The following is a 25,157-nucleotide window of genomic DNA, read 5'->3' as shown; positions in this document are numbered from 1 at the left end:
ATTTAACGTGTGAAAACTCTACTTGACTTTGGTATGATGTAGGTCCTTGAATGCAGATGCCCCAAATCTCCACCCTTGTTTGATTGAATGCATTTTGCTGTGAAAACTTGCTAAAAACCTCATTATATGGCTTGTAACCCGGTCAATCAAACCAGGAAATTATTTGAAAAGTTTGCTAGTTCCCTAAAACGTACCGGCTATTGCACACTTCGAGTAGAGACATGTCGCCTTCCGAACCAGTTGTACTCACTGGCAATAGGTGCAGCCATTACTAACGAGAGTGGCCAACATATTAAGGGGGATAGCTCAATTAGGACAGCTTTGTAATGAATAAATAATGAGGTGACGGAATAGCGGTACACAGTGGGATTGGAATTGAGGACGCTAGAGGGTTTAACGAGAATTCTCGATGTCAAGAATTTCGTTTATTGTCATTGTAGGAGATCGTGACATTACAGCATGCTAACAAAGAGTAAACAGTGCTGTTATACCCACCCCCCCATCCATAAGTGTCAAGTGTTTGCCACACCAAACTACCACTCCTGGGCCCCCCGAGCAAGGCCCTTAAAACCATAGCTGCTTAGTTGTACAAATCAGATCAATGCAAGTCATTCTGAATAGCGGGGCGTCTGCCAAATGCCACAAATGCAATTGACAAGACCGCAGTACCCGAGACTCCTTCCGAATTAAATGACTTTCGGTGGTACCAATAGAATTCCTTTCGATTCAAGGTATGGTTGTGGTAGAACATGCTGCCGTTTGACTCTATCCTCTCACTTTGATGCGATCACAATTATTATTTCAGTGACTGAAGCTGCAAGCAAGCAGACTGTAATTACTACGGCGATAAGAACGTGGCAGGAGCTGACGCTTTTTCGTCTCTCGACACCGCTCCCATCATTGATATTCATGACTATTAGGTGGCGTACGCGCTCGCTCGCTCGCTCGTTCTGAATGGAGAAGCGCGGCGCACAGCTGCCACACACGTTGTGTTCGGAGTCGCGAACGTCTGTTTCAATTTTCACACTCCTCTTCCCCAACAGCCCCCCCGGGACCTATCATTAGCCATAGCAGACAGCTGGGGGCAGAGGGGCTCCTGAGAACACCGTTCACACACACTTGTGTGTATATATATACACACACACACACATACACTCAAGCCGTATGGTGCAGAGGGGGAGAACACCCAACCTGTTCAGTGCCAGAGGGTGTATTGTATGTGTAGCGTGAGGTTAAAGTAAAAGCTTGCCCCTGTCTCTCACACAAGACCTGTAATTCATTCATACGGTTCGACTCGCACAATCAAAGTCAGTCAACGGACCAACGAAAAGGCCTGCGAGCTCTAACGGACACGAACACGCGACAATTTACCCCTAAAAGCATCAGAATGATAATTCACTGGGAGTTATTTCCTTCAATTGCCATCACACACATCATACACACTTTGTTCAAGTTTTCTGGCACATGCATTTGGCAGACGGCCTTATCCAGAACGACTTGCCATTATCCGAGTTATACAACTGAGCAATTGAGGGTTGAGGGCCTTGCTCAAGGGCCCAGAAGTGGCAACTGAGATTTGAACCCATGACCTTCCGAACAGGAGTCCAACATCTTATCGACTGATTTCATCTTAAAAATATCAAAATGATCATTCAGGAGGAGTTCATTTTTTTACCAAGCATACACACTTTTTCAAATTTTCTGGCACACACATTTACATTTATAGCATTTGGCAGAAACCCCCATCCAGAGCAACTTACAATTACCAGAGTTGAACTGCTGAGCAACTGAAGGTTGAGGGCATTGCTCAAGGGCCCAGCTGTGGTGGTTGTGATTTGAACCCACAACCTTCCCAACCAGAAGTTCAACATCTTATCCACTGATTTCACCCAGAATGATCAGTCAAGGGGAGTTCTTTCTTTCAACTTCAATTGGCCCCGTCTACACACTCCGTTCAAGTTTTCTGGTACATTAATTTACATCTACATTCCCAGCATTTGGCAGAAGCCCTTCTCTAGAATGATGCCCTTATTCGAGTGATACAACTGAGCAATTGAGGGTTAAGGGCCCAGCAGTGGCAGTTAGGATTTGAACCCGCGACCATCTAATCAGAATCAAAGCATCTTCTACACTAAGCTACCATTTCCCCCATTCGAGAGCAAGCAGGCTTGAGAGTTTCCAAACGGATTCTCAAGCAGAGTCTTGGAATGTGTCACGATTAAGTTTACCTCAGGTTTTACGAGTTTCAAAGTGATGGGCATGTTTTAGCTTTTATTTTTTTTCCCTCGATAGAACCACGGAGGAAAGGGATTAAGAGGTCTGCCGAGCCACTCGCCACCTAGTTAACCATCAATAACCTGCAATTTGTCCTCTATTCAAATCGCAGTGCTGACCTGCTTAATTACAACTTATATGTTCTGATGGAGGCCGCTTCAAGATTAAGAGCCAAAGAGGCAGGCCAGCCAGCTCGGCAGGTAGTAGAGCGAGATCGGATCGCGAGGCGACGAGCTATAATGAAGCATGAAGGGGATTTGTGGCCGTTCCTTTTTTTTTTTGCTTCCCTCCCTGAGGAGGAGGCGGAGGCAAAGGAAAGAGGTGGCGAGCTAACCTGCAATTACAGCCCATTACCATCGCAACGGGAGCCGGAACTTAAAAAAGTGCCATGTTCTGGTGATGAGGGCGAAAGGTGGAAACTCGTTCTCGTCGACGGCGTTATCGGACTTCCTCCGGTAATTCGAGAGCACACACTCACACACACACTCATACACACCTTACAAAGCAGGTAATCTTTTTTTTTTTTTTGGGGTAAAGAAACCCTTACACCAGCCCTCCCCCACTCTCCCTCCTGCGAGTAATCAAAGGCAATAGCAGCAATTAATGGAAGCAGAAAAAAAAAAATAAATCAAAAAGACACGCAAAAAAAAAAAAAAAACTTCGCACACAATCACCACCTCCTTCTTATTATAGTCAATTAGAGCGTGCTAATCAAGGTGCAGGCGGCTGCTCTCGGCAAACGAAATGTCAAACTTCATTACGGCCGCGCTCGCAGCCTCTTCACCCGCCGCAGGGAAGCGACACCCCCTCCTACCGCCACCCTCACCCCCGACACCCTTTTCTCTGCAAATCCAACCCGAATGCACGTTATCATCTCCCATCGTTTAATTAAATCGCATGGGAACGCGATTTCCCCCACAAACCCGTCCGCTGATTTGTAATCGACCGATTATTTTTGCAATGCAACTTCCCGATTGGTTCGTCGCCGCTGGTCCATACGAATGCAAACAGTCCTACAGACTCTCTTCCCTGTGAGAAAATTCATTCACCCTCTAGTTTGAGCTTTAACGTTAAATCACATTCTAATAAAGTTGCCCGTGGGAAAGGAAGTATCTAATAATCTCGAGTCATGGTTGTCCACATGGAGGTCAGGGGGACTCCAGGGGGTCATTCAAGTAACTTTAACTGAACCGTATGTAAATTGAATTGGAAATACGGAAATTTACAGAATCAGACAGCACCAGCACAGCTTTATGAGTAGCCTACATAAATGTAGCAATCCATCCCCCCCCGCCCCCCCCCCTTTTTTTGGGGTGGAATTGGGGATTATTGGGGGCATTGTTGCGGAGGGTATTTTCAAGTGTGGGGGAGTTGGTGATTAATGATTGGGCATTTAATAATCTGGACTACAATTTATTTTAAAGTTAATCTTTTTTTACAGCAAAAGAGTCTAAAAATGTTTTTCTTTCTTTCTTTCTTTCTTTCTTTCTTTCTTTCTTTCTTTCTTTCTTTCTTTCTTTCTTTCTTTCTTTCTTTCTATCTTTCTTGTCTTCCTTCGCTCCTCAATTCCTTCTTTCTCTGTCTCATTATTTTTTTTCTTTCTTTTATTCTTTCCCTACTAACTTACTTTCCTTCTTTCTTTCTTTCATTCTTTCCCTCTTTCCTAACTTTTTTTTTTTTTTAAGTCGGGTACGTCTTATTTCCGTTTCTAAACTTTCTTCCTCCCTTCTTTTATGTCTTCCTCCCTTCTTTTTTTTGTCTTTCTTCCCTCCCTTATTCTATCTTTTATTATTTATTTCCTTTTTGATCTTTCTTTCCTTCTTGATCTTTCTTTCTTTCTTTCTTTCTTTCTTTCTTTCTTTCTTTCTTTCTTTCTTTCTTTCTTTCTTTCCCTACTCACTTACTTTCCCTCTTTCTTTCCTAACTTTTTTTTTTTTTAAATCAGGTACGTCTTTTTTTTTTATTTCTTTTCTTTTATTTCTTTATATCTTCTTCCTCCTCTCTTTTCTGTCTTCCTCCCTTCTTTTTTGTGTCTTTCTTCCCTCCTTTATTCTTTCTTTTATTATTGATTTCATTCTTGATCTCTCCTTTTTCTTTCTTTCTTTCTTTCTTTCTTTCTTTCTTTCTTTCTTTCTTTCTTTCTTTCTTTCTTTCTTTCTTTCTTTCTTTCTTTCTTTCTTTCCTTCTTTCCCAACTTCAGGTACGTCTTTTTTTTTTATTTCTTTTTTTTACTATATCTTTTTTTTATTTCTTTATATCTTCTTCCTCCCCTATTTTCTGTCTTCCTCCCTTCTTTTCTCTGTCTTCCTTCCCCCCTTCATTCTTTCTTTTATTATTTATTTAATTCTTGATCTCTTCTTTATCTTTCTTTCTTTCTTTCTTTCTTTCTTTCTTTCTTTCTTTCTTTCTTTCTTTGCTAACTTAAAAAAAAAAAAAAGTCGGCTACGTTTTTCTCTGTCTCAGACCCCGTCCGTTTTCATTCTTCTTCATTCATCTCTCCTTTAATCTGTCTTTCTGTCTGACAATTTATTATTATAATTTTTTTGCATCATTTCTTTTCAGAACTCGAATGAACAAGGAACAATTTGGACTAAAATCGGTTTTATCAGTTGTGTAATGAACGAGATAAATGAAAGTCGGTGGAACGCTAATACGGCTAATACCGCGTTCGGTCGCTTAGCGTATTAAAACGCCGTTCTCGCCGAAACGTCCACCGGATTCCTGTTTAACATTTTCGGTAAGGGTATAAAAAAAAAAATAAAAAAAAAAACATACACACACTTTTACACACACACACACACACACACACACACACACACACACACACACACACACACACACACATTGAGACGCAAAGTGCGCCAGAGCTCATTGGGAGGGCAGCGGCCCTGTGAGTAATTCTGCTTTGGGGTGTGGAGCTGATGGGCGCAGGCGGGGGGCCGATGGTGGCTGAAATTGATTGTTCGGCAGGCGGAGTGACGGAAGAGAGAGAGAGAGAGAGAGAGAGAGAGAGAGAGAGAGAGAGAGAGAGAGAGAGAGAGAAAAAGAGAGAGATGAAAAGAGAAAGAAAAGGCGAGTGTGTGATGTGTTCAGTCTGCGGCACCACGGGGCCACAGTGTGTGCGCTCGTAAAGATAGCTCTTTAAAATAGCGGGAGAGAGAGAGAGAGAGAGAGAGAGAGAGAGAGAGAGAGAGAGAGAGAGAGAAAGACAGAGAGAGATGGAGAGAGTTAGGAAGGTGTGCATGTGTTTTAGAGAGAGAGAAAGAAAGGACGAGAGATGTGTAGAAAAAGGAAAGGAGTTAAACGTGTGTATGAGTGTCAGATAGAGAGAGAGAGAGAGAGAGAGAGAGAGAGAGAGAGAGAGAGAGAGAGAGAGAGAGAGAGAGAGAGCGATGGAGCAGGCACTAATGAGAACGACGAGTGTGCAAACATGCATGGAAATGACTGTTATTCTGTTGATGTGCATTTAAGTGCTTTTTTACTGCCAGCCGACAAAGAGATGGAAATAACCAGTGATGAATGTTGCCCCCGTAAAACATTCATTCCCCCCCACACACACAGGAGGGGGAGAAAAAAAAAAAAAAAAAAAAAAGAGGGGAGAAGGGAAGGACAGGGGAGGAAACAAGAGAACGAGAAAGAGAGAGAGAGAAGAGAGCAGCGTTGTTACGCCTGGCAAATATATTATTTGACTTCAGTCAAGTGCATTGACAGGACAGAGGAATGGAACGAGAGAGGGATTGAGAGAGAGAGAAAGAGGGAGAGAGAGAACGATAGAGAGACACTCTGCTGTAACGGGAAAAAAGCTGTAATTACCGAATTAAAATTATTCAAATTTTGGATCTCGGCCAAAAATCTATGAAATGATTAAACAAACAAATAAATAGCGAGTAAATTCCCCACGTGACCCGAACGCCCCGATTCCGATCGCCCCCCCCCCCCCCCCCCCCCCGCCACCGATCCATCCTGTGGATTCCGTAGCGTCGCCGCGATTAAATCGACGAGCTTAATTATACAGAAAGAGATCATTTACAAGACAAACAAGAAGAGCAAAGCGAGGTAATGACCGGGCGAGATGTAACCATGGCAACAGCAGCGTAAGGCATCATAGGAGCGATAGAAATCGTCGTCGTCGTCAAACGCTACGATTCTAGAAAGCGGTATTAATTGAGCGAATACTGCTAGGTAGGAAAGAACTACAATTCGAAACGATCTGAGCGTAAATACGTATAATTAATAATTAAAAAAAAAATGCTAATAATAAAACAAAAAAAAGGAAAAGATTAAAAAAGAAGGAAAGAAGAACGCAAATCAATGGGTTTATTTAGTGTGTGTAAGTGTGTGTGTGTGTGTGTGTGTGTGTGTGTGTTAAAAGACCCACCAGAAGTGCTGCTCGTGTTAACAGCTTCATTCCACTGCTCAGCACTGGACACCGAGAAGGAGCGCTGATGCATTCCCTCTTTAGCCCCGCCCCCGGAGACCACACCCAGTCCGCTGGACACGCCCCCAGACTGCAAAGAGGTACTGCTGTTGGAGTGGGAAGCACCTGACAGAGGGAAACAGAAAAAGACACATGGGCATTTGCACTTTTAGGGTTGCTTTTGGGGGGGCAATTTTCTAGAGTGGGTTTGTGGGGGCACTTGGTAAATTTTCAGAGGCATTATTGGGAATTGTGTTTTTTTTTTGGGTGGATTTGGGGGTGGGAGAAGTTATTGGGGGGCATTATTGGGGAGGTTATTTTCGATCCGATCTGCCTGAAGTCAGCGCTGTTAAATATACATCAATAATAAACAAGCCGGCTGTAGTCATCATGCACTGTGATTAATGATTGTACACGTTCCTCCCCTACCGATGCGCTACACGTCCTCTCCATTTGTCTCTTGGCTGCTCGTTCTCCGTGATGGGCTCTGCCACTTCTCCATGTTCATCTCTCTGTGCTACATGAGCAGTCGCCTCCTCCACCGTCTCCCTCCCTCTCTCGCGCTCTCTCTCTCTCTCCGTCTCTTTCATTCCCCCTCTCGGTTTCTGCCACTAATTAGCCCTTAATTAACAAGATACACTCGGAACAGTAATTAGCTCTCCCCCCCACTCGCTGCCAGCCACATCCATCTACCCCAGCGGCATTCCCGCCTGCCTCCAATCAGAGGCGCCCGTCATTAGTGCCGAGGCCGGGGCGGGCACCGCATGGCGTCTTCTCCCTCTGCTCCCGCTGCTCCCAAAAACCACACGCTGGCCCTCTCAAACATTTCGGCAACAACGCTTTAATGATTTTTTCCCCCTTCACTTTAAATCGAAATGACCCCATTTGAATTGAAAGGCTTTCCAAAAAAAAAAAAAAAATTGGATTGTAATATTTATCCTACAACCAAGACCCGATGGACCTGAAGATTACAAAGAGGGAAGAAAAGAGGATTTTTGGGGGGCAGTTTTGACCAGCTTTCATCATTGCAAAACACACATTTTCAAATAAATTTGGGACTGTCAAAGGTGAGAGTTAGTTTGATGGATAAGGGTTAGTTTAGAGAAGGTTAGTTGGAGGAAGGTTTGTTAGAGGGGGTTAGATGGGGGTTAGTTGAAGGCGAGTTTGTTGAAGGGTTAGTTTAAAGGGGGTCAGTTGGAGGAGGATTGGATAGAAGGGGTTAGTTGGAGGGGGTTAGTTCGATGGGAGTTAGTTGGTGAAGAGTCATGTGGAGAAGTGTTAGTAAGGGTTAGTTAAAGAGGATCAGTTCAAAGAGGGTAAGGTTGGAGGAGGTGTTTAGTTGAAGGGAGTTAGTTGGACTGGGTCAGTTAGAGGAGGTAAGTTGGAGGTTAGTTGAAGGGGGTTAGTTGGAGGAAGTCAGTTTCAAGAGAGCCAGTTGGAGGGGGTCAGTTTTTAGTTGGCGGTTAGTTGAAGGGAGTTTGTTAAAGGGTTTCAGTTAGAAGGGGGTTAAGATCACAGATGTTCAGGAGCGTAACTGAGAGGGGTTAGTTGGAGGTGGTCAATTGAAGAGAGTCAGTTCAAGAAAGGTTGAGTTATAAGGGGTTAGTTGAAAGGGGGGGGGTCAGTTAGAAGTTAGTGGAAGAAGGAGTAGTTGAAAGGGGTAGCTGAAGGCATTTTGCAGGCAGTTGTGTATTAGCATTTTCCAACTTTTTGCACATTTTTGGAAAACATTTTGCAGGTGATGAAAATAAAATGAAATAAAAATAAAAGAGTGCGGAAAGAGACGACTTCGACAGTGCAAGACTTGTATATCTCGTACACCAGTTATAGAATCCAATCCTTTTCCCTGAATACATGTAAATAAACCTCACACTCTCGACGTTTGTTGACTTACAAGGCTAATATCAGGAGTTGTGATATCACCAGATTTCTACCCTCCGCGGAGTAAAATCACAGCGACTGACTTATTCAAGAATTTGAGAATAACTGTGCAGATGGTCCATGAAAATATTCCCGACAAACTTTTCTCCTCCAAGAGCACGTTCTCGGCCATCTGTCTCGATGCACTTCGCAGTTAACTTCTTCTGTTTTTCTCTTTTGTTTCTCTCGTCTGCCGCTCTCTCTTCCTGTTGCCTCCCTCCATCGCTCTAATTTAGCGAGCATGCTCCTCAGCGTGAGACAGGAGCTCTCCGCCGCTCCCTCCCTCCGAGAGACGCCCTTCCCCTACGGGCACGGCAAGATTAATATTCCTGCGCCCAACAAGATAATTACCGACACTAATTAGACATGATTATGCGAATTTGATACACTTATTACTCCCGCTAATGGCTACGACGCATTAGGCTAACAAGAGCCTCGTGCTAGCTGAGGTTTGCTTAGCGCTAGCGCCGAGGCGAGGAGACGCCGAGGCACAATCAGGAGCAATTCGTTTAGTAATTGAAAGAATAGAGGGTATTCTTACGCCTGTCACTTCCGTCGACACGTAATCACATCCGTATTGTTGACGGGAACGTTTTATTGCTTCTGTCATAATATTGCCCCTGACTGCTCCTGTGCGCGTCTCTCTCCACATGTTTAAGTGAGAAAGGATGAAATTAAATAAAGCCACAGTGCGATTATCACTCGGATAGACGCCTCTGCCGCCGGATGCCACCGGTAATTACTTGGTATTGTTTTTTTTTTTACTCCGGGGCCCCATTCAAAAGGAAACGGGTTTGGAGAAGATCAGTGGCTAGAATACATCACGTCTGAGAAACCTTCACCTCCAAACCTGCATGCTGAAAATCTAAAACCATGAAAAGGGACTGGGAAACAAAAATCTTAGAACCTTTTGAGATCAGTTGTAAAATATTATTGTTATGGAAGCGAAATGGAAAAAAAAAAAAAAAAAAACCTGACCAACCAAAACGAATGCATTCCCATTAAAAAAATGTAAACAAAAAAAAAAAAAAAAAAAATTCACAAATGTTCAGGTTGAATAGCTAGAAAGCTGGGGGCGGAGAAGGTCGTGTTGATTGTGTGGGAGAGCAACGCTGCGTATCCTTGCACTAATCACCAGCAATTAGACAATTACACGATCAGATGCTTCGTGATTAGGAGGCGGGCGATGTGACGCAAAGATCATATCTCGATACTTAGCGTCCTTGCTGGGATCCAGCGATAATTTCAGAAAGAATATAAATCCGCAATGGGTACTGGGTCTGTTAAGTCCCGTATATTAAGGGGTGGGCTTTTTCCTTGTCTCATGTATCCCAGCAATGTTAGGAAGCTGGGGTTAGAGTGCAGGGTCAGCCATGGTACAGTGCCTTTGGAGGGGTTAAGGGCCTTGCTTCAGGGTTTAAGCGTGGAGATATTTGGGCTTGAACCCCTGACCTTCCAATCAGTACCGATAATCACTGAGCTACCACTTCCTGATTGGTTTAAGGGCCTTGCTCAATGGCCCAAGGGATGCAGCATGGCAATAGTAGGGCTTGAACCTCTGTCCTTCCTATCAGTAACCCAAAACATTAAAACAGCGAGCAACCATCCCTGCTGAGTAACAGTGTAAAATCTGAGAACTTGCAAACCTGAAGACTTGAAACAAGATACCTTTTTTGATGACAGTGAAGACAACTCCTCTTTTTCTCTCTCTACCCTTTTTGTCAATTTCAACATGTGCCTAAGGTACCATTGACCATTGTCCCTTTCTTTTTCTTTCCTTTCATTCCGGCTCCTCAAAATTCATCCCAACATCCTACCTCTGGATGGACCTCTTTGCATGAACATTTCTTCATTTAAGCACCCATCACTGAACAGCTCCCCCCAAAATGATGGAACTAGAATGAATGGCCATTCGATGATGAGGATGAGGTTCCCTTTTGAGTACGGTTCCGTTCAAGGTTTCATCCTCATGAAGTCTTGGGGAGTTTTTCCTTGATGCTGTCACGCTCATTAGGAATAAACTCATAGGCACTAACATATAAATGCATATTTAATCTCTGTAAAGCTGCTCATGCAGAAACCGTCAACGATCCCATCACGGTGATGTGATGTCTCGTCCACCAGACGAGCCGATATCAGCTCAGAAGGCAAACAATTCCACGATTTCCTCGTGGCCACAAAGACGGGAAAAAACTAGCTTATTCCGCAAATGCGGCGAAATAACGTATGCGCTTCTTTAACTTCCAAAAAAAAAAGAGACAAGCGAGAGAACAAATAATTGGCGAACGTCGTCTCATCTCCATCAGGAATTCAACAATCATCTCTAATTGTCAAATTTGATGCTAATGATTGATGAATTAAACATGTCTCTATCAATTAGTCCCTGGCGAACAATTCTGCATAAAAGGAGAGATAATGTAATTACAAGGAGAGAATAATCAGAGGAAAAATACGGGGTAGAGCACTGTACTCACACCCGCATCGCCACTTCTCTCACACACACACACACACACACACACTCACACACTCATGAACACATTAAAAGAACTCCACGGATAGCAGACTGACACGCCGTAACCCCCCGGACACACTTCTGAGGTCCGCACACACACACACACACTAGTGATCATAAACCCTCATGACTCTGTATTTTGATTAGCTGAACTTTATTGCTATAGTCACATGGTACGGTTTGATATAGAACCTGTTTAGATGTTTGCCGTCGCAGGAAAATACTTAATGACGATCCTCTGCCCAACACAACGTTTTATTTCAATGAAACAATCAATCCTGTGGGAATCAGACCGTATCATTATTAGGGGGAGGTTATGCGGGTGATCCACCATACAACCCCCAGGTCTATGCCTCAAATTAATTGCTATTTTTAGCGAATGTTATGTTATTTTGTTAATTAACTCGTTTGATTGGTCCAAAATTGTGCCTGGCTTTGCACGAAACAATCCATTTCCGGGTTTTAGAAGCCCAATATATCCGAACTCTTGCTCTAGACCGATTCTTAATGGGGTCAAGTATAAGACCGTGCTAGTTCCAGGACTGGCAGAGAACAAGTCCAGACCGAGTCTTAACAGGGTCAAGGCCAAGTATAAGACTGAGCTGGGTCCAGGACTGGCAGAGAACAAGTCCAAACCAAGTCTTAATGAGGTCAAGGCCAAGTATAAGACCGTGCTAGTTCCAGAACTGGCAGAGAACAAGTCCAGACCGAGTCTTAACAGGGTCAAGGCCAAGTATAAGACTGAGCTGGGTCCAGGACTGGCAGAGAACAAGTCCAGACAGAGTCTTAACGAGGTCAAGGCCAAGTATAAGACTTAGCTAGGTCCAGGACAGACAAAGAACAAGTCCAAACCGAGTCTTAACGAGGTCAAGGCCAAGTATAAGACTTAGCTAGGTGCAGGACTGGCAGAGAACAAGTCCAGACCGAGTCTTTTGTAATTTCCAAACTCTGAACAAGGAACAGGAAAATGCCCCCATTCAGCTTAGCAATTCATGGTGCAATTCACCATCATAATGAGCTCCACACTCTACTGGGAAGGTTTTCCACTCGATTTTTAGGATGTGACTGTGGTGATTCACCTAATCGAGCATTAGTCACTGCAGGAGGTGAATTATCTCTAGTTTCAGTTCATCCCGAAGTGTTTCAGTGGGGTTGAGGAGGTCAGTTTTTCCATTCCAACCTTCACACCAACTTCCATGGTTTCATGGAGCTCATGCTGGTTCACTGTTTCAAGGGAAATAAAAGTGTAGAGACACATCCTAAACAACTGTTTTTTTTTTTTTCTTTCTACTGAAACAAACCGTACATATCCATAGTAAAAAGGCACTTCATGTCATTCGTTAGTCAACCACCACAAAAAACAAAAACCGGTCTAATCATGTCGGGGCGAAAATTCAGATGCAATTAGTGAAAATTACAGATTAGCAAGTGTGTGTGTTGGGGGTCGGCCATTTGTCCTCATTCCTCTTGTTTCTGTGGCTTTTCAGACGGCTGATGAGGCGTGTGGTCACGGGGCCACGGAGCCCTGACCCCTGAGAGCAACCGCTTCCATTACGTACAAGTGCGGAGGATAATGAGGCGTCCATGCTAATGCAGGAAAAAACGGGAAGGGGAAGGGTGGAGGAGAGATGGAGGGGGAGTCTCTGAGAAAAGGGGCAAAGGCCTTAGCATCAGCGCTTAAAATCGTAACAAAACTGTAGGTCCTGCTGTATGTATAAATCACACGCTTGTACAATCCTGGTTAAGTTTAACGTGAAAAAAACCCCCATTGATTTCTGTCAAATTTACGTAAGGAGTCTCAAAGCTTCCTGATTTGGAGACTCACTACAAGGACATGCCAAGATGCATGTTTTGTGTGTGTGTATATATACGGTAAAGATTTCTGTTTCACCGCTCATTTAACAACGCCAAATAATTACAACGGCTAATTAGCATGCGTTTACAACAACCAATTCGAGTTGTTGAAACGAACCCCATCGATACGGTCATCAACAATAAAATCCGAACTTTTGTGAAATCTTGCCGGCGGCAACCCTACAACTTTTTTCATGCCTAGGACAACGCGAAAGCACATCAGTCACGTCGCTAGTGATATGGCGAGCAGCGAGACGGCACCGTCGCGCACAGGAAATGCAGGGGGAGACGACGACTCTCGGCACTCAGACGTCATCGATTACGACTGAATGGCAGGACTATTATCGCTCCGCTATCACGTATCTGTCAGCGGCGACACAAGCCGGGCGTCGTATTTAAAAAACGGTTCCGGTGAGTACTTAGCAGAAAGATTGGGACGTGCCTCGCGGAGACAGGCTCCTTTTTACTCCGTGGACACATGCGTTCATTCATTTAGCCTCCCGTCGTGTTCCCTCTCTATCTTTTGAACACCCCCCTTTCCACCTCTCTCCCAAAGCATCCCTAATGGTCTTCAGCAGTGTGTGTGTGTGTGTGTGTGTGTGTGTGTGTGTGTGTGTGTGTGTGTGTGTGTGTGTGTGTGTGTGTGAGGGGGGGGGGGGGGGGTGAATTAGAGGCAAAAGGGAACGACAGCGCTCAGCCAGAGTGCCATGAATGAAAAATTACCCCTTTGTTCGCTCGCATCAATTGCATGCCTAATGAAATCAAAATCAGATTGCATAATCAAGTGGAGGGCCCGGACTCAGGCGGAGAGCCGCGGCCAGCCGCAGCCTTCTCTCCCCTTCTCTCAAGTGGAAATTAACACCAGTGCAGACTAAAAAAAATAATAAAAAAAGACTCTGGAACAGAAAGACTGGTAGGAAAAAAAACAAGCTTATAAAGAGTTTCTTGAAGTAATTCTAACGAAAAGAACCTTTTGATAAAAAAACCTTTTCATAGAAGGGTTTCGGCTGTTACCCGGTCTGCAGACAACGTGCTTCTGTAAACAATGCCGAATTGCCCAAACCGCTTGGTTGCCAAGGTCTAGAACGTTATTCCTGACATTTACTTCCCAGTTGCGTCAGGAACCGTTGCTCTATGTCGTATTTTTATTTTTGCTTGCAGTTGCTGGACCTTGTCGGACTGTCGGACACTCCTACGTCCTGTCGCCAGCTCTTCTGAGAATAACTGGTCAAACCCTTTCTTGTGCTAGAACTCCGAGTTCTGAGTTACGGCTTGTCCTCACAACTTTCCAATTTCCATTTATGGCCTTTGGCAAACTCCCTTAACCAAAGCGGCTTACTAAAGGACCCAGCCGTGGCAGCTTAACGGTGCTGGGATTTGATCTCGTGACCCTTTCACGCCAAAACTCAATGCCATAACCACTAATCACCTCCAAGAGAACGGAAAACTCTCCGTGAAAGTTCTTTTGTCGTGAATATCTAAATCTGAAGCAAGTCATTTCCTTCCTGAGCAAGAACACAGGAACAGTAACCATCATTACCATCGAATCAAATATCAAATCCTACAGAAAATGAAGCTCAAGATGGTAGAAACATCTCATAAATTACCTTTTTCTTTGCTTTCAAAAAGTGGTCCAGGTTTAGGACTAAACTACACATATTCACAGAGAGGATTGGGATATTTCAGGATATAAACGGTACACGCTATTACTGCCACATCACTCCGTTAAGCATTAGTCATCTCCCCGAGCCCCCTCCCAACCCCTCGGCCTTTCCCTGGACGCGTTTCAGACTAATTATGGGATCCAGGATTTTTTTGGACCCCAGCCAAAGTGCTGAAATTCCCAGAAGCCCCCTGAGTGTCGACCCTAATGCCACATCTCGGCTCTGACAAACCCTGTGGCGGCCACAGATCCCCTGACAGACCAGACCTTCTCATTTTTATTAATTACCTTTAATGTAAACCCCCAAATCCAATTACACTTTTCCCTCACCTCATCCCAGGGGATGTCCCAGCAAGGGAACAATGAGCAAACGTCTTTATTTCTGCTTAGCTAATAAAACAAGTGAAGACCCCGCCTCTGAGCCCCAAAATGGCTGATAAATAAATAGACAGCAACAAATAAATCAGGAAACTGGAGACTCCTTTCATAACTTATTGATCTCCTATAGGACAAACAGACAAACCCAGTCCCACCCCACCTTGCTTTCTATTAGCTAACAGATAAAGTTTGTCTAGAAGTACATGAAAGTCTTTCGGGTCCTTTCCAGTGGTTTCAACATCAGCTAGCTTACACCAATCAGGTAAATCTTTATGACCCCCTGCTTAATACGGTGTTGGTCCCCCTTTCGCTGCAAAACAGTCGTGACCCGTCGGGGCATCAACAAAATCAACTTCTTCAGCAGTTTCAGCTACAGGAGCTCGTCTGTTGGATCGGACCACACGGACCAGCCTTAACTCTCCACGTGCATCAATGAGCCCCGGCCGCCCCACGACCCTGTCGCAGGTTCACCACTGTTCCTTTCTTGGATCACTTTTGATAGATTCTGACCACTGCAGACCAGGAACATTCTGGGCTGCAGTTTTGGAGATGCTCTAACCCAGTCGTCTAGACGTCACGATTTGTCTAGCAGGTCAACCTTCTGCCTAATATATCCCAGCCACTAACAGGTGCCATGATGAAGAGATAATTAGTGTTATTTACTTTACATTTATGGTATTTTGCAGACGGCATTATTGATACCAGAGCCATTTATATTTATGAGCAACTGAGCAGAAAAGGGTTAAGGGCCTTGCTGAAGGGCCCAGTAGTGGTAGACTGGTGGTCCTTGGATTTAAACTCACAACCTTTTGATCAGAAGTCAAACATCTAAACCACAAAGTTCTGGGATTGAACAATTAGGAATAGGTCGATCGATCTTGAAAGATCGATCCCATAAGAAAGAACATGATCCATTGTTTTGAAACAGGGGTTTGGAAGGGAGAAGTCACGAATTAAAGCGGTACACACTCACCTGTGGCTCCGATGCCGAGCTGCAGCGCGCTCCTGTCCTTGGTCAAACCGTTGCTTTTTGGACTTGCAGTCGGGGCTACCGTAGCCACGGCCCGGGGCGGCCTTTTCCCCGGCACTTTGACCGTGGTCCGGAGCAAATCGATCTCTTTCCCGTGAACGTTCTGCATGTAATCCTTATTAAACATTTAAAAAAAAATATAAAAAAAAAAACAACAACCCCAAAACAAAGCAATCGGTACAGAGGGTACAAACTGGAACGAGAACTTTCTTACGTTCGAGCGGCCGGGGTCACAAGCGAGCAGCAGTTCTGATTGCTTTTTAAATATCCCACTTCCACCAAAAACAACAGCGGAATAAAAAAAAACCAAAAAAACGAACGCAATTAACTTCACCTGCATCTCCGCTTCGGAGGATTAGCAGAATTAGCGCTAATGATCGCAAATAGGCTCGTTTCCCATTTCGATCCGGCCATTCCATTTTGGATGGGGTGTTTTGCGCCGACTCAAATGGGCTAAGCCGAGTTGAAAATCACCCCGATCAGCAGAAAAAAGAAAGGGAAAAAAAGAAAAAAAAAAAAAAAGCCACAACAATGTGAAAAAAAAAAAAAAAAAACAGGACGTGACGACGCCGGCCGCCGAAAAAGCCTCCCGTTAACTCGGCTGCGTTTTTACTGCGCACCATAAAGCACTAATTTCTTCAAAAGCCTCGCTGCTAATTACCCAGTGAGCGCTCTCATTTCACTTTATTGCAGGAATTAACAGCCAGTTCGAGGCGCAGAAAGCTATTAAGATGTGTGATTAAGCCATATTCAATTAGTTTCTGCAAACAATTTAATTGATGTAGCAGACAGAATTAACAGAAGGGGATTGTGGGACGGCTCTGCTGGCTGCAATGCAAAATTAAACAGTTTCGCTTTCTCTCTTTTTCTCTCTCTATCCCTCTCTCTCTCACTTCGCCCACACTGCAGTTAAATGGTGTGAGTAACTCATGGAACTTGCGAGCCACAGGTGTCCAGATGCTAATAGCTTCCGCACGCGGTAGCGATGCCGAGGCTGAGCGACGCCCGCCGCGTACGCCTGCATCGCCCGAGCGTACCGAGCATCACCCGTTCAAAATCTGAAATTACGATTCCGTGGCTCGGCGACTCGTTCCGTTTAACGGGTTTCCCGGGATGAGGTCGGATTTCCGCATCGACTTGTTATTATATCGAATTATCCAGGTTTTTTTTTTTTTTTTCAGGGGCCTTGCTTAAGGGCCCTTTGGTGGTGATGGGATTTCAACTCCGGACCTTTCACTGATAGGAACATTGAGTTACCACTTCCTGGTTTTGGAAATTGTGAGACGTTTTATAACTTTTCTGTCTCACAATTTCTGGTTCAACAATTTTCCTTTTTTTTTTTTTTTTTTTTTTTTTTTGCTATATTATTAATAACCACATGTCAATAATAAAATAATAATAATATAAAAATTATAATAATTATTATTATTTATAATAATATTTTTTAATATATTTTTTTAATACTTAGGCTGTATTTTCGTTTGGATTGGAAGTTTTTCTGTTTTTGAAGCTGCTGAAAAACTTCCAAAATTGGGGAAAAAAAAAATAATAATAAAAAATATTTTTTGCAAAATGTTTTTGTTTTTTTGTTTTTTTGTTTTTTTAAGGAGATCCATTTAGGGGAAGGAGTCTCCAGTTTTGGAAAGTCATTAAACTATGGATTAAAAAAATAAATAAATAATTTAAAAAAGAAAAGAAATTATTAATCTATTTGGTAATTTTTTGTTGTTGTTTAATTAAAATTAAATGGCTGTTGGAAAAGTAACGCTTTTACTTTCTACATAAAAAAGCTGAGCGATTACAGGAACGAACAGGCAAACCGCTGTCATCTGCTTTCTTTTATTATTATTCACTATAAAAGTAGAGAACACACGTTGCCAGTTGTTGAAAAAATGTTCCGCTGTTAGTGAAAATAATCGCAGTTCAGGTTTTACTGCTAAATCTGGCAGTCGGTAAAATTCCGTACTGTTTTACATTGGAAGCGGACGTAAAAAGGCGTCACATGATCACACGTGAACTGCGAGACAGGAAGTGGTTGTAACTCACGTGTAAGCTGGGGTGGTAGGTGAGGACGCCGTTGTCGCACAACGTCACGTACTTCTTTTTCCACTCTTTGTTGAGCGACTTGCCGCTCCTCTTCAGCAGAATTCCCTGCGAGAGAGACAATGAATTTTTTTCAATTCATGTTACTCCATTATTCACTCTTTCATCGACCATTCATTCATTTCCATTCATCATTCGTTCACTGCACTCATTTCTATCAATCGATCATTTCACTGCATCATTCATTCATTCCACTCCATCATTCATTCATTTCCATTTATTCATTCCACTCCATCATTCATTCATTCATTCCATCATTCATTCATTTCCATTCATCATTCACTCACTGCACTAATTTCTTTCTATTATTCACTCACTTCACTCTATCATTCACTCCACTCCATCATTCACTCCACTCCATCATTCACTGATTTCACTCCATCCATTCATTCCACTCCATCATTTGTTCATTCTTTCATTCCACTCCATCACTCACCGATTTCACTCCATCATTCATTTATCCATTCATTCTACTCCATCATTTGTTCATTCAATAATTTATTCCACATTTCACCATTCACTTATTTAACTCCATCATTCATTCATTCATTTCACTCCATCATTTATTCCTTTCCCTCCATCATTCATTCATTCATTCATTCATTCCACTCCATCATTCTCTGATTTCACTCCATCATCCATTCATTAATTTCACTCCATCATTCATTCATTCCACTCCATCATTCTCTGATTTCACTCCATCATTCTCTGATTTCACTCCATCATCCATTCATTAATTTCACTCCATCATTCATTCTTCCACTCCATCATTCTCTGATTTCACTCCATCATTCTCTGATTTCACTCCATCATCCATTCATTAATTTCACTCCATCATTCTCTGATTTCACTCAATCATCCATTCATTAATTTCACTCCATCATTCATTCATTCCACTCCACCGTTCACTGATTTCACTCCATCATTCATTCATTCATTCCAGTCCATCATTCATTCATTCATTCCACTCCATCATTCATTCCACTCCATCATTCATTCATTCATTTCACTCCATCATTCATTCATTCCACTCCACCGTTCACTGATTTCACTCCATCATTCATTCATTCATTCCAGTCCATCATTCATTCATTCATTCCACTCCATCATTTATTCATTAATTTCACTCCATCATTCATTCATTCCACTCCACCGTTCACTGATTTCACTCCATCATTCATTCATTCATTCCAGTCCATCATTCATTCATTCATTCCACTCCATCATTCATTCCAGTCCATCATTCATTCATTAATTTCACTCCATCATTCATTCATTCATTTCACTCCATCATTTATTTCCTTTACCTCCATTGTTCATTCATTGATTCCACTCCATCATTCATTCATTAATTTCACTCCATCATTCATTCCACTCCATCATTCATTCATTCCACTCCATCATTCATTCATTCCACTCCACCGTTCACTGATTTCACTCCATCATTCATTCATTCATTTCACTCCATCATTCATTCATTCCACTCCACCGTTCACTGATTTCACTCCATCATTCATTCATTCATTCCACTCCATCATTCATTCATTAATTTCACTCCATCATTTATTTCCTTTACCTCCATTGTTCATTTATTGATTCCACTCCATCATTCATTCATTAATTTCACTCCATCATTCATTCATTAATTTCACTCCATCATTCATTTATTCATTTCACTCCATCATTTATTTCCTTTACCTCCATTGTTCATTCATTCATTCCACTCCACCATTCACTGATTTCAAGCCATCATTTATTCCTTTCCCTCCATCATTCACTGATTTCACTCCATCATTCACTCACTTCACTTCATCAATCATTCCGTTCCCTCTATCGTTCATTCACTCATTTCACTCCATCATTCATACATGACATGCCCTCGTTTATTTATTCATCTCCATTATTCACTCCATCGTTCATTCACTCTTTACACTTCATCATTCGGTTATTACAAATAAAGACTTTCGTACGAAGCATTAAACAAACTTCGGTCATCGTTTTAACACCTGCGTCATTTTCCATCATCACAAAACTTTATTCAGCAAAAATCCAGAGTTCCATTTCTCGTCACGTTCGTGGATTTTTCGGGATTTTACCAACATCTGGAGAAAATCAGGTTACGTGTCATCAGCAGCTCTAGAAATATATTTCCTGAGAACAACAGTGACGTGTTCAACACTTATTTTACTTTATTATTACATTATATATATATATATATGTACTGTCTATAGATAGATACAGTGAGGAAAATAAGTATTTGAACACCCTGCTATTTTGCAAGTTCTCCCACTTAGAAATCATGAAGGGGTCTGAAATTGTCATCGTAGGTGCATGTCCACTGTGAGAGACATAAACTAAAAAAAAAATCCAGAAATAACAATGTATGATTTTTAAACTATTTATTTGTATGATACAGCTGCAAATAAGTATTTGAACACCTGTCTATCAGCTAGAATTCTGACCCTCAAAGACCTGTTAGTCTGCCTTTAAAATGTCCACCTCCACTACATTTATTATCCTAAATTAGATGCACCTGTTTGAGGTCGTTAGCTGCATAAAGACACCTGTCCACCCCATACAATCAGTAAGAATCCAACTACTAACATGGCCTAAACCAAAGAGCTGTCCAAAGACACTAGAGACAAAATTGTACACCTCCACAAGGCTGGAAAGGGCTACGGGGAAATTGCCAAGCAGCTTGGTGAAAAATGGTCCACTGTTGGAGCAATCATTAGAAAATGGAAGAAGCTAAACATGACTGTCAATCTTCCTCGGACTGGGGCTCCATGCAAGATCTCACCTCGTGGGGTCTCACTGATCCTAAGGAAGGTGAGAAATCAGTCCAGAACTACACGGGAGGAGCTGGTCAATGACCTGAAAAGAGCTGGGACCACCGTTTCCAAGGTTACTGTTGGTAATACACTAAGACGTCATGGTTTGAAATCATGCATGGCACGGACGGTTCCCCTGCTTAAACCAGCACATGTCCAGGCACGTCTTAAGTTTGCCAATGACCATTTGGATGATCCAGAGGAGTCATGGGAGAAAGTCATGTGGTCAGATGAGACCAAAATAGAACTTTTGGGTCATAATTTCACTAAACGTGTTTGGAGGAAGAAGAATGATGAATACCATCCCAAGAACACCATCCCTACTGTGAAGCATGGGGGTGGTAGTATCATGCTTTGGGGGTGTTTTTCTGCACATGGGACAGGGCGACTGCACTGTATTAAGGAGAGGATGACCGGGGCCATGTATTATGAGATTTTGGGGAACAACCTCCTTTCCGCAGTTAGAGCATTGAAGATGGGTCAAGGCTGGGTCTTCCAACATGACAATGACCCGAAGCACACAGCCAGGATAACCAAGGAGTGGCTCTGTAAAAAGCATATCAAGGTTCTGGTGTGGCCTAGCCAGTCTCCAGACCTAAACCCAATAGAGAATCTTTGGAGGGAGCTCAAACTCCGTGTTTCTCAGCGACAGGCCAGAAACCTGACTGATCTAGAGAAGATCTGTGTGGAGGAGTGGGTCAAAATCCCTCCTGCAGTGTGTGCAAACCTGGTGAAAAACTACAGGAAACGTTTGACCTCTGTAATTGCAAACAAAGGCTCCTGTACCAAATATTAACATTGACTTTCTCAGGTGTTCAAATACTTATTTGCAGCTGTATCATACAAATAAATAGTTGGATTATTTTTTTTTAGATTATGTCTCTCACAGTGGACATGCACCTACGATGACAATTTCAGACCCCTCCATGATTTCTAAGTGGGAGAACTTGCAAAATAGCAGGGTGTTCAAATACTTATTTTCCTCACTGTAGATAGATAGATAGATAGATAGATAGATAGATAGATAGATAGATAGATAGATAGATAGATAGATAGATAGATAGATTTTTTTAACTTACATATAAATATATATATATTTATTGGTTTTATTGAAAAAATGTGTTCAATTTGATCTTTTTTTTTCCATCTCCTGTTTTTCCCCGATTATGACGATAACCGCGCCGTTTCCCAGCTCTCTCGACCCTCTCGTGCACAAATCGGTCCCCCCTCCACCCCACCCCTCCGAGCGCGAACGGAAAAGGAAGGATAAAATCCCAAAATCCAATTTGCGAGTCTGGAATCCGACCCTCTGTATGCGGCGGCGGCGACGGCGCTGAACTCGCGCAGACCTTTCGCGAGCCCGGGATTAGCTTGTGTGATCCGAGCTTCTTCAAAAGGCCCCTGGATTGTTCCCTTATCTCCTCCTCGACTCACCAGGACAAACACAGCAAGGCCGCGGGCCTGAGGGGGGGGGCCAGCACGAGCGCCAGGGGGGTCCGAAGGCTAATCAGGAGGGATTAGGGCCGATTTCATGTGCTGTTTAACACTTCAAGTGAGAGCTCTGGGCCTTTGTGTGTGTGTGTGTGTTTGAAACTTAGCTGTGTTTTAACAGGCTTGAAAGGGGGGGGACGGACGGACGGACGGGGGACTCGCAGGAACTGCTCATTAGGAGTCGAACTGGGGTCAACTGGGCATTAGGGTGTTTATCACACAATCACACCTAATCCTCACATCACACACTTCCACTGATCTCTCCATTCTTCTCCTGACCTCCTACTCCTACATTTCGCCCTGCAGAACACACTTTCGGAATAATACAGGCATCTCCTTCTGCTTCTTCTTCTCTCGGCGGTGCTACAAAGCCTCGGTCCTGCTGCTACTCCTGCTGCTACTCCGGTTCCCGTATAAATCGTTCACGATGATCACAAACCGAAAATCTTTTTTTTCCTTCTAATAATTCCATTTATTACCACAGCGTTTTAGCGGCACGCCATAAAAAAATTCTTCTTTATTACCATTTTTTAATACTAATTTCTTTATTACTTTATTATTATTAAGACGTTAAGGGTGAAGGTTGATATTTACGAGAATAAAGTCGGAATATTCGGAAAATAAAGCGCTACGAGAATTCAAAATAAATAAATGAATAAATGAAAAAAAAAAAAAAAAAAAAAAAAATATATAAATAAATATTGAGGAAAAAAGGCAAATCTATGAGAACAAAGTAAAAATATTTTGAGAATCAAAAAGAATTAAATAAAAGTGGTAGCAGTATGAGAAAAAAAAAATTGGGAATATTTCAAGAAAAAAGGCAAATTTACGAGAATAAAGTCGGAAATGTTTTGCGAATAAAGTCAAAGTTTTTAAAAAGGAAAAAGAAAAAAAAAAAAAAAAAAGGCAAACTTACGAGAATAAAGTCACATTTATATTTAATTATATTCGGGAACTATGTGCCAGTTCATTTAAAACATAAGAAGTAATGCAATTTTTTCTTTCTTTCTTTTTTTTTTCCTCCATCTATTCATATCTATCAGTTTTTCTTTCTCCTCCAGGTGTGCACACATCTGTATAGCGGCTCTATACGAGCAGCAAACCGTCCCGAGAGTCCACTTACCCTCTTACGGCGCAAATAAAACCTGTCTACATCCTGTCAGGAGATAGAGAGAGAGAGAGAGAGAGGGGGGGGGGGGGGAGAGGAGGAGAGAGGGAAGGAGAGGGGAGGAGATCTGAGCTCTTACTGGTGATAAGCACAATGGCTCAGTGTTGACAGCTTTTCCGTGTCGCCCCTGAGCTTTGTTGGGCTTATTTACCATTTTTACAGATGATGGGGATTTTATGTGGGGGGGTATGTATGGAGGGAGGGGGTGTGGGGGGGTGAGGGGGGCTTGAGGTGGGGGATTTTGGCCCAAAGTGTGTAATTTGCCCAGTGGGAGGTAATTATAGTCCCATTGGCACTTTGATCTTCCCGATTGTGCATTTGACTGGCCGAGCAATCAGACCCATTGAAAGGTGTCCCCCCATGACCACCTTCTCTCTTTCTTTCAGGCCTCTCATCTCTCTCTCTCTCTCTTTCTCGGCCGGCTCTATGCAGACCCCACCACGTACAATGACACTCCTGAAGAGGGATTAGTTTGAAAAGGATGAGTGTAATTGATATACAGTGGCAGAAAAAAAAAAAAAAAACGGCCTGGAAGAACTTCGGACCTCCCTATCGCCCCAAACCCCCCCCCTCAATACGATGAACGTTTCTATAGCGACCGCTCCTTCATCGGGACGTCGGCGGTCGGCAAAACCCGAAACGTCCTCCTCCTGTGATTCAGGACGGAGAACGTGTTCTGTACAGACAGACAGATGGAATGACAGACAGAAAGAAAGTATGACAAACGGGGAGACAGACAGAGAGGAAAGACAGACGACGAGACAGAATGAAAGGGGAAATGACGAACAGAGATCGGAGAGACGGAAAGACGGAGACTGATAGAAAGGGACAGACAAAAAGGGAAGAAAGAAAGAAAGAAAGAAAGAAAGAAAGAAAGAAAGAAAGAAAGAAAGAAAGAAAGAAAGAAAGAAAGAAAGTCGAACTATTCTTCAGGAGTTGGACGGCGGTCCGAAATAGGGACGTCACGACCACAGCGGTCTGTAATTCAGTTGCCACGGCGACGCCCCAAGCGACTCGAGTACGACTTTGAAAATTATCTTTGGGGGGGTTGGGATCCCTTTAAAATTAATATCCTGATGGTGAATTAATGGTCTGAGGAAGATCTCAGCACTTTCCTAGCAATTCCAACAAATTACATGCCGGATACTTTGCTAATGGTAGCGGGAGTTCTTTTCCGCGGCAGCTACGCCCTTCTCAGCTAGCGGTCGATAAACCTTCTGGGTCCACGACAATCAAAATGTCATCCTCATAAGATCGCGAGATACCAAATCTGAAGGTTTCCGGGTTCTCCTTGACCGTCACAATATCTCGGTGTCAGCAAAAAGAACTTTGGAAAGAAGGAATCCATTGTGGTCCATTGAAGACCACTGACCAGTGACTGTCCAGGATGGTTCAGCCTGAAGATCCATGAAGATAAGAAGGGGTTTCCTGTGAAGTCTGGTTCCTCACAAAGGTTCCTTCATGAAGTCTCAGGAAATTTTTCTGGCTCCTTCGGAACAAAAAATCCGGTTCGGAT

The 25,157-nt window shown here is 43.0% G+C and overlaps 1 protein-coding gene and 1 long non-coding RNA gene across 5 annotated transcripts in view; both read right to left on the bottom strand.

Annotated features, from left to right (window-relative positions):
• Positions 1–25,157, bottom strand: part of agap3 (ArfGAP with GTPase domain, ankyrin repeat and PH domain 3) — a 116,823-nt gene that overhangs the window by 23,863 nt on the left and 67,803 nt on the right. For all 4 annotated transcript variants that reach the window (XM_083536135.1, XM_083536136.1, XM_083536134.1 and 1 more), the window contains 3 exons: positions 18,095–18,199; positions 15,992–16,163; positions 6,653–6,817 (listed from right to left, as the gene is read on the bottom strand). In XM_083536135.1, the coding sequence (XP_083392261.1) occupies positions 6,653–6,817; positions 15,992–16,163; positions 18,095–18,199 (442 nt within the window). The remainder of the gene's footprint in view (positions 1–6,652; positions 6,818–15,991; positions 16,164–18,094; positions 18,200–25,157) is intronic.
• LOC310725579 lies at positions 4,274–6,165 on the bottom strand. Its single transcript, XR_014533437.1, has 2 exons — positions 4,696–6,165; positions 4,274–4,665 (listed from the first exon to the last, which is right to left on the bottom strand). It is a non-coding gene; the product is annotated as an uncharacterized lncRNA (long non-coding RNA).

The sequence above is a fragment of the Silurus aristotelis genome, assembly GCF_946808225.1.
Source record: "Silurus aristotelis genome assembly, chromosome: 1".
NCBI lineage: Eukaryota > Metazoa > Chordata > Actinopteri > Siluriformes > Siluridae > Silurus > Silurus aristotelis.
The sequence above is the reverse complement of the archived record's forward strand: the minus strand, read 5'-3'. Positions and strand labels throughout refer to the sequence as shown.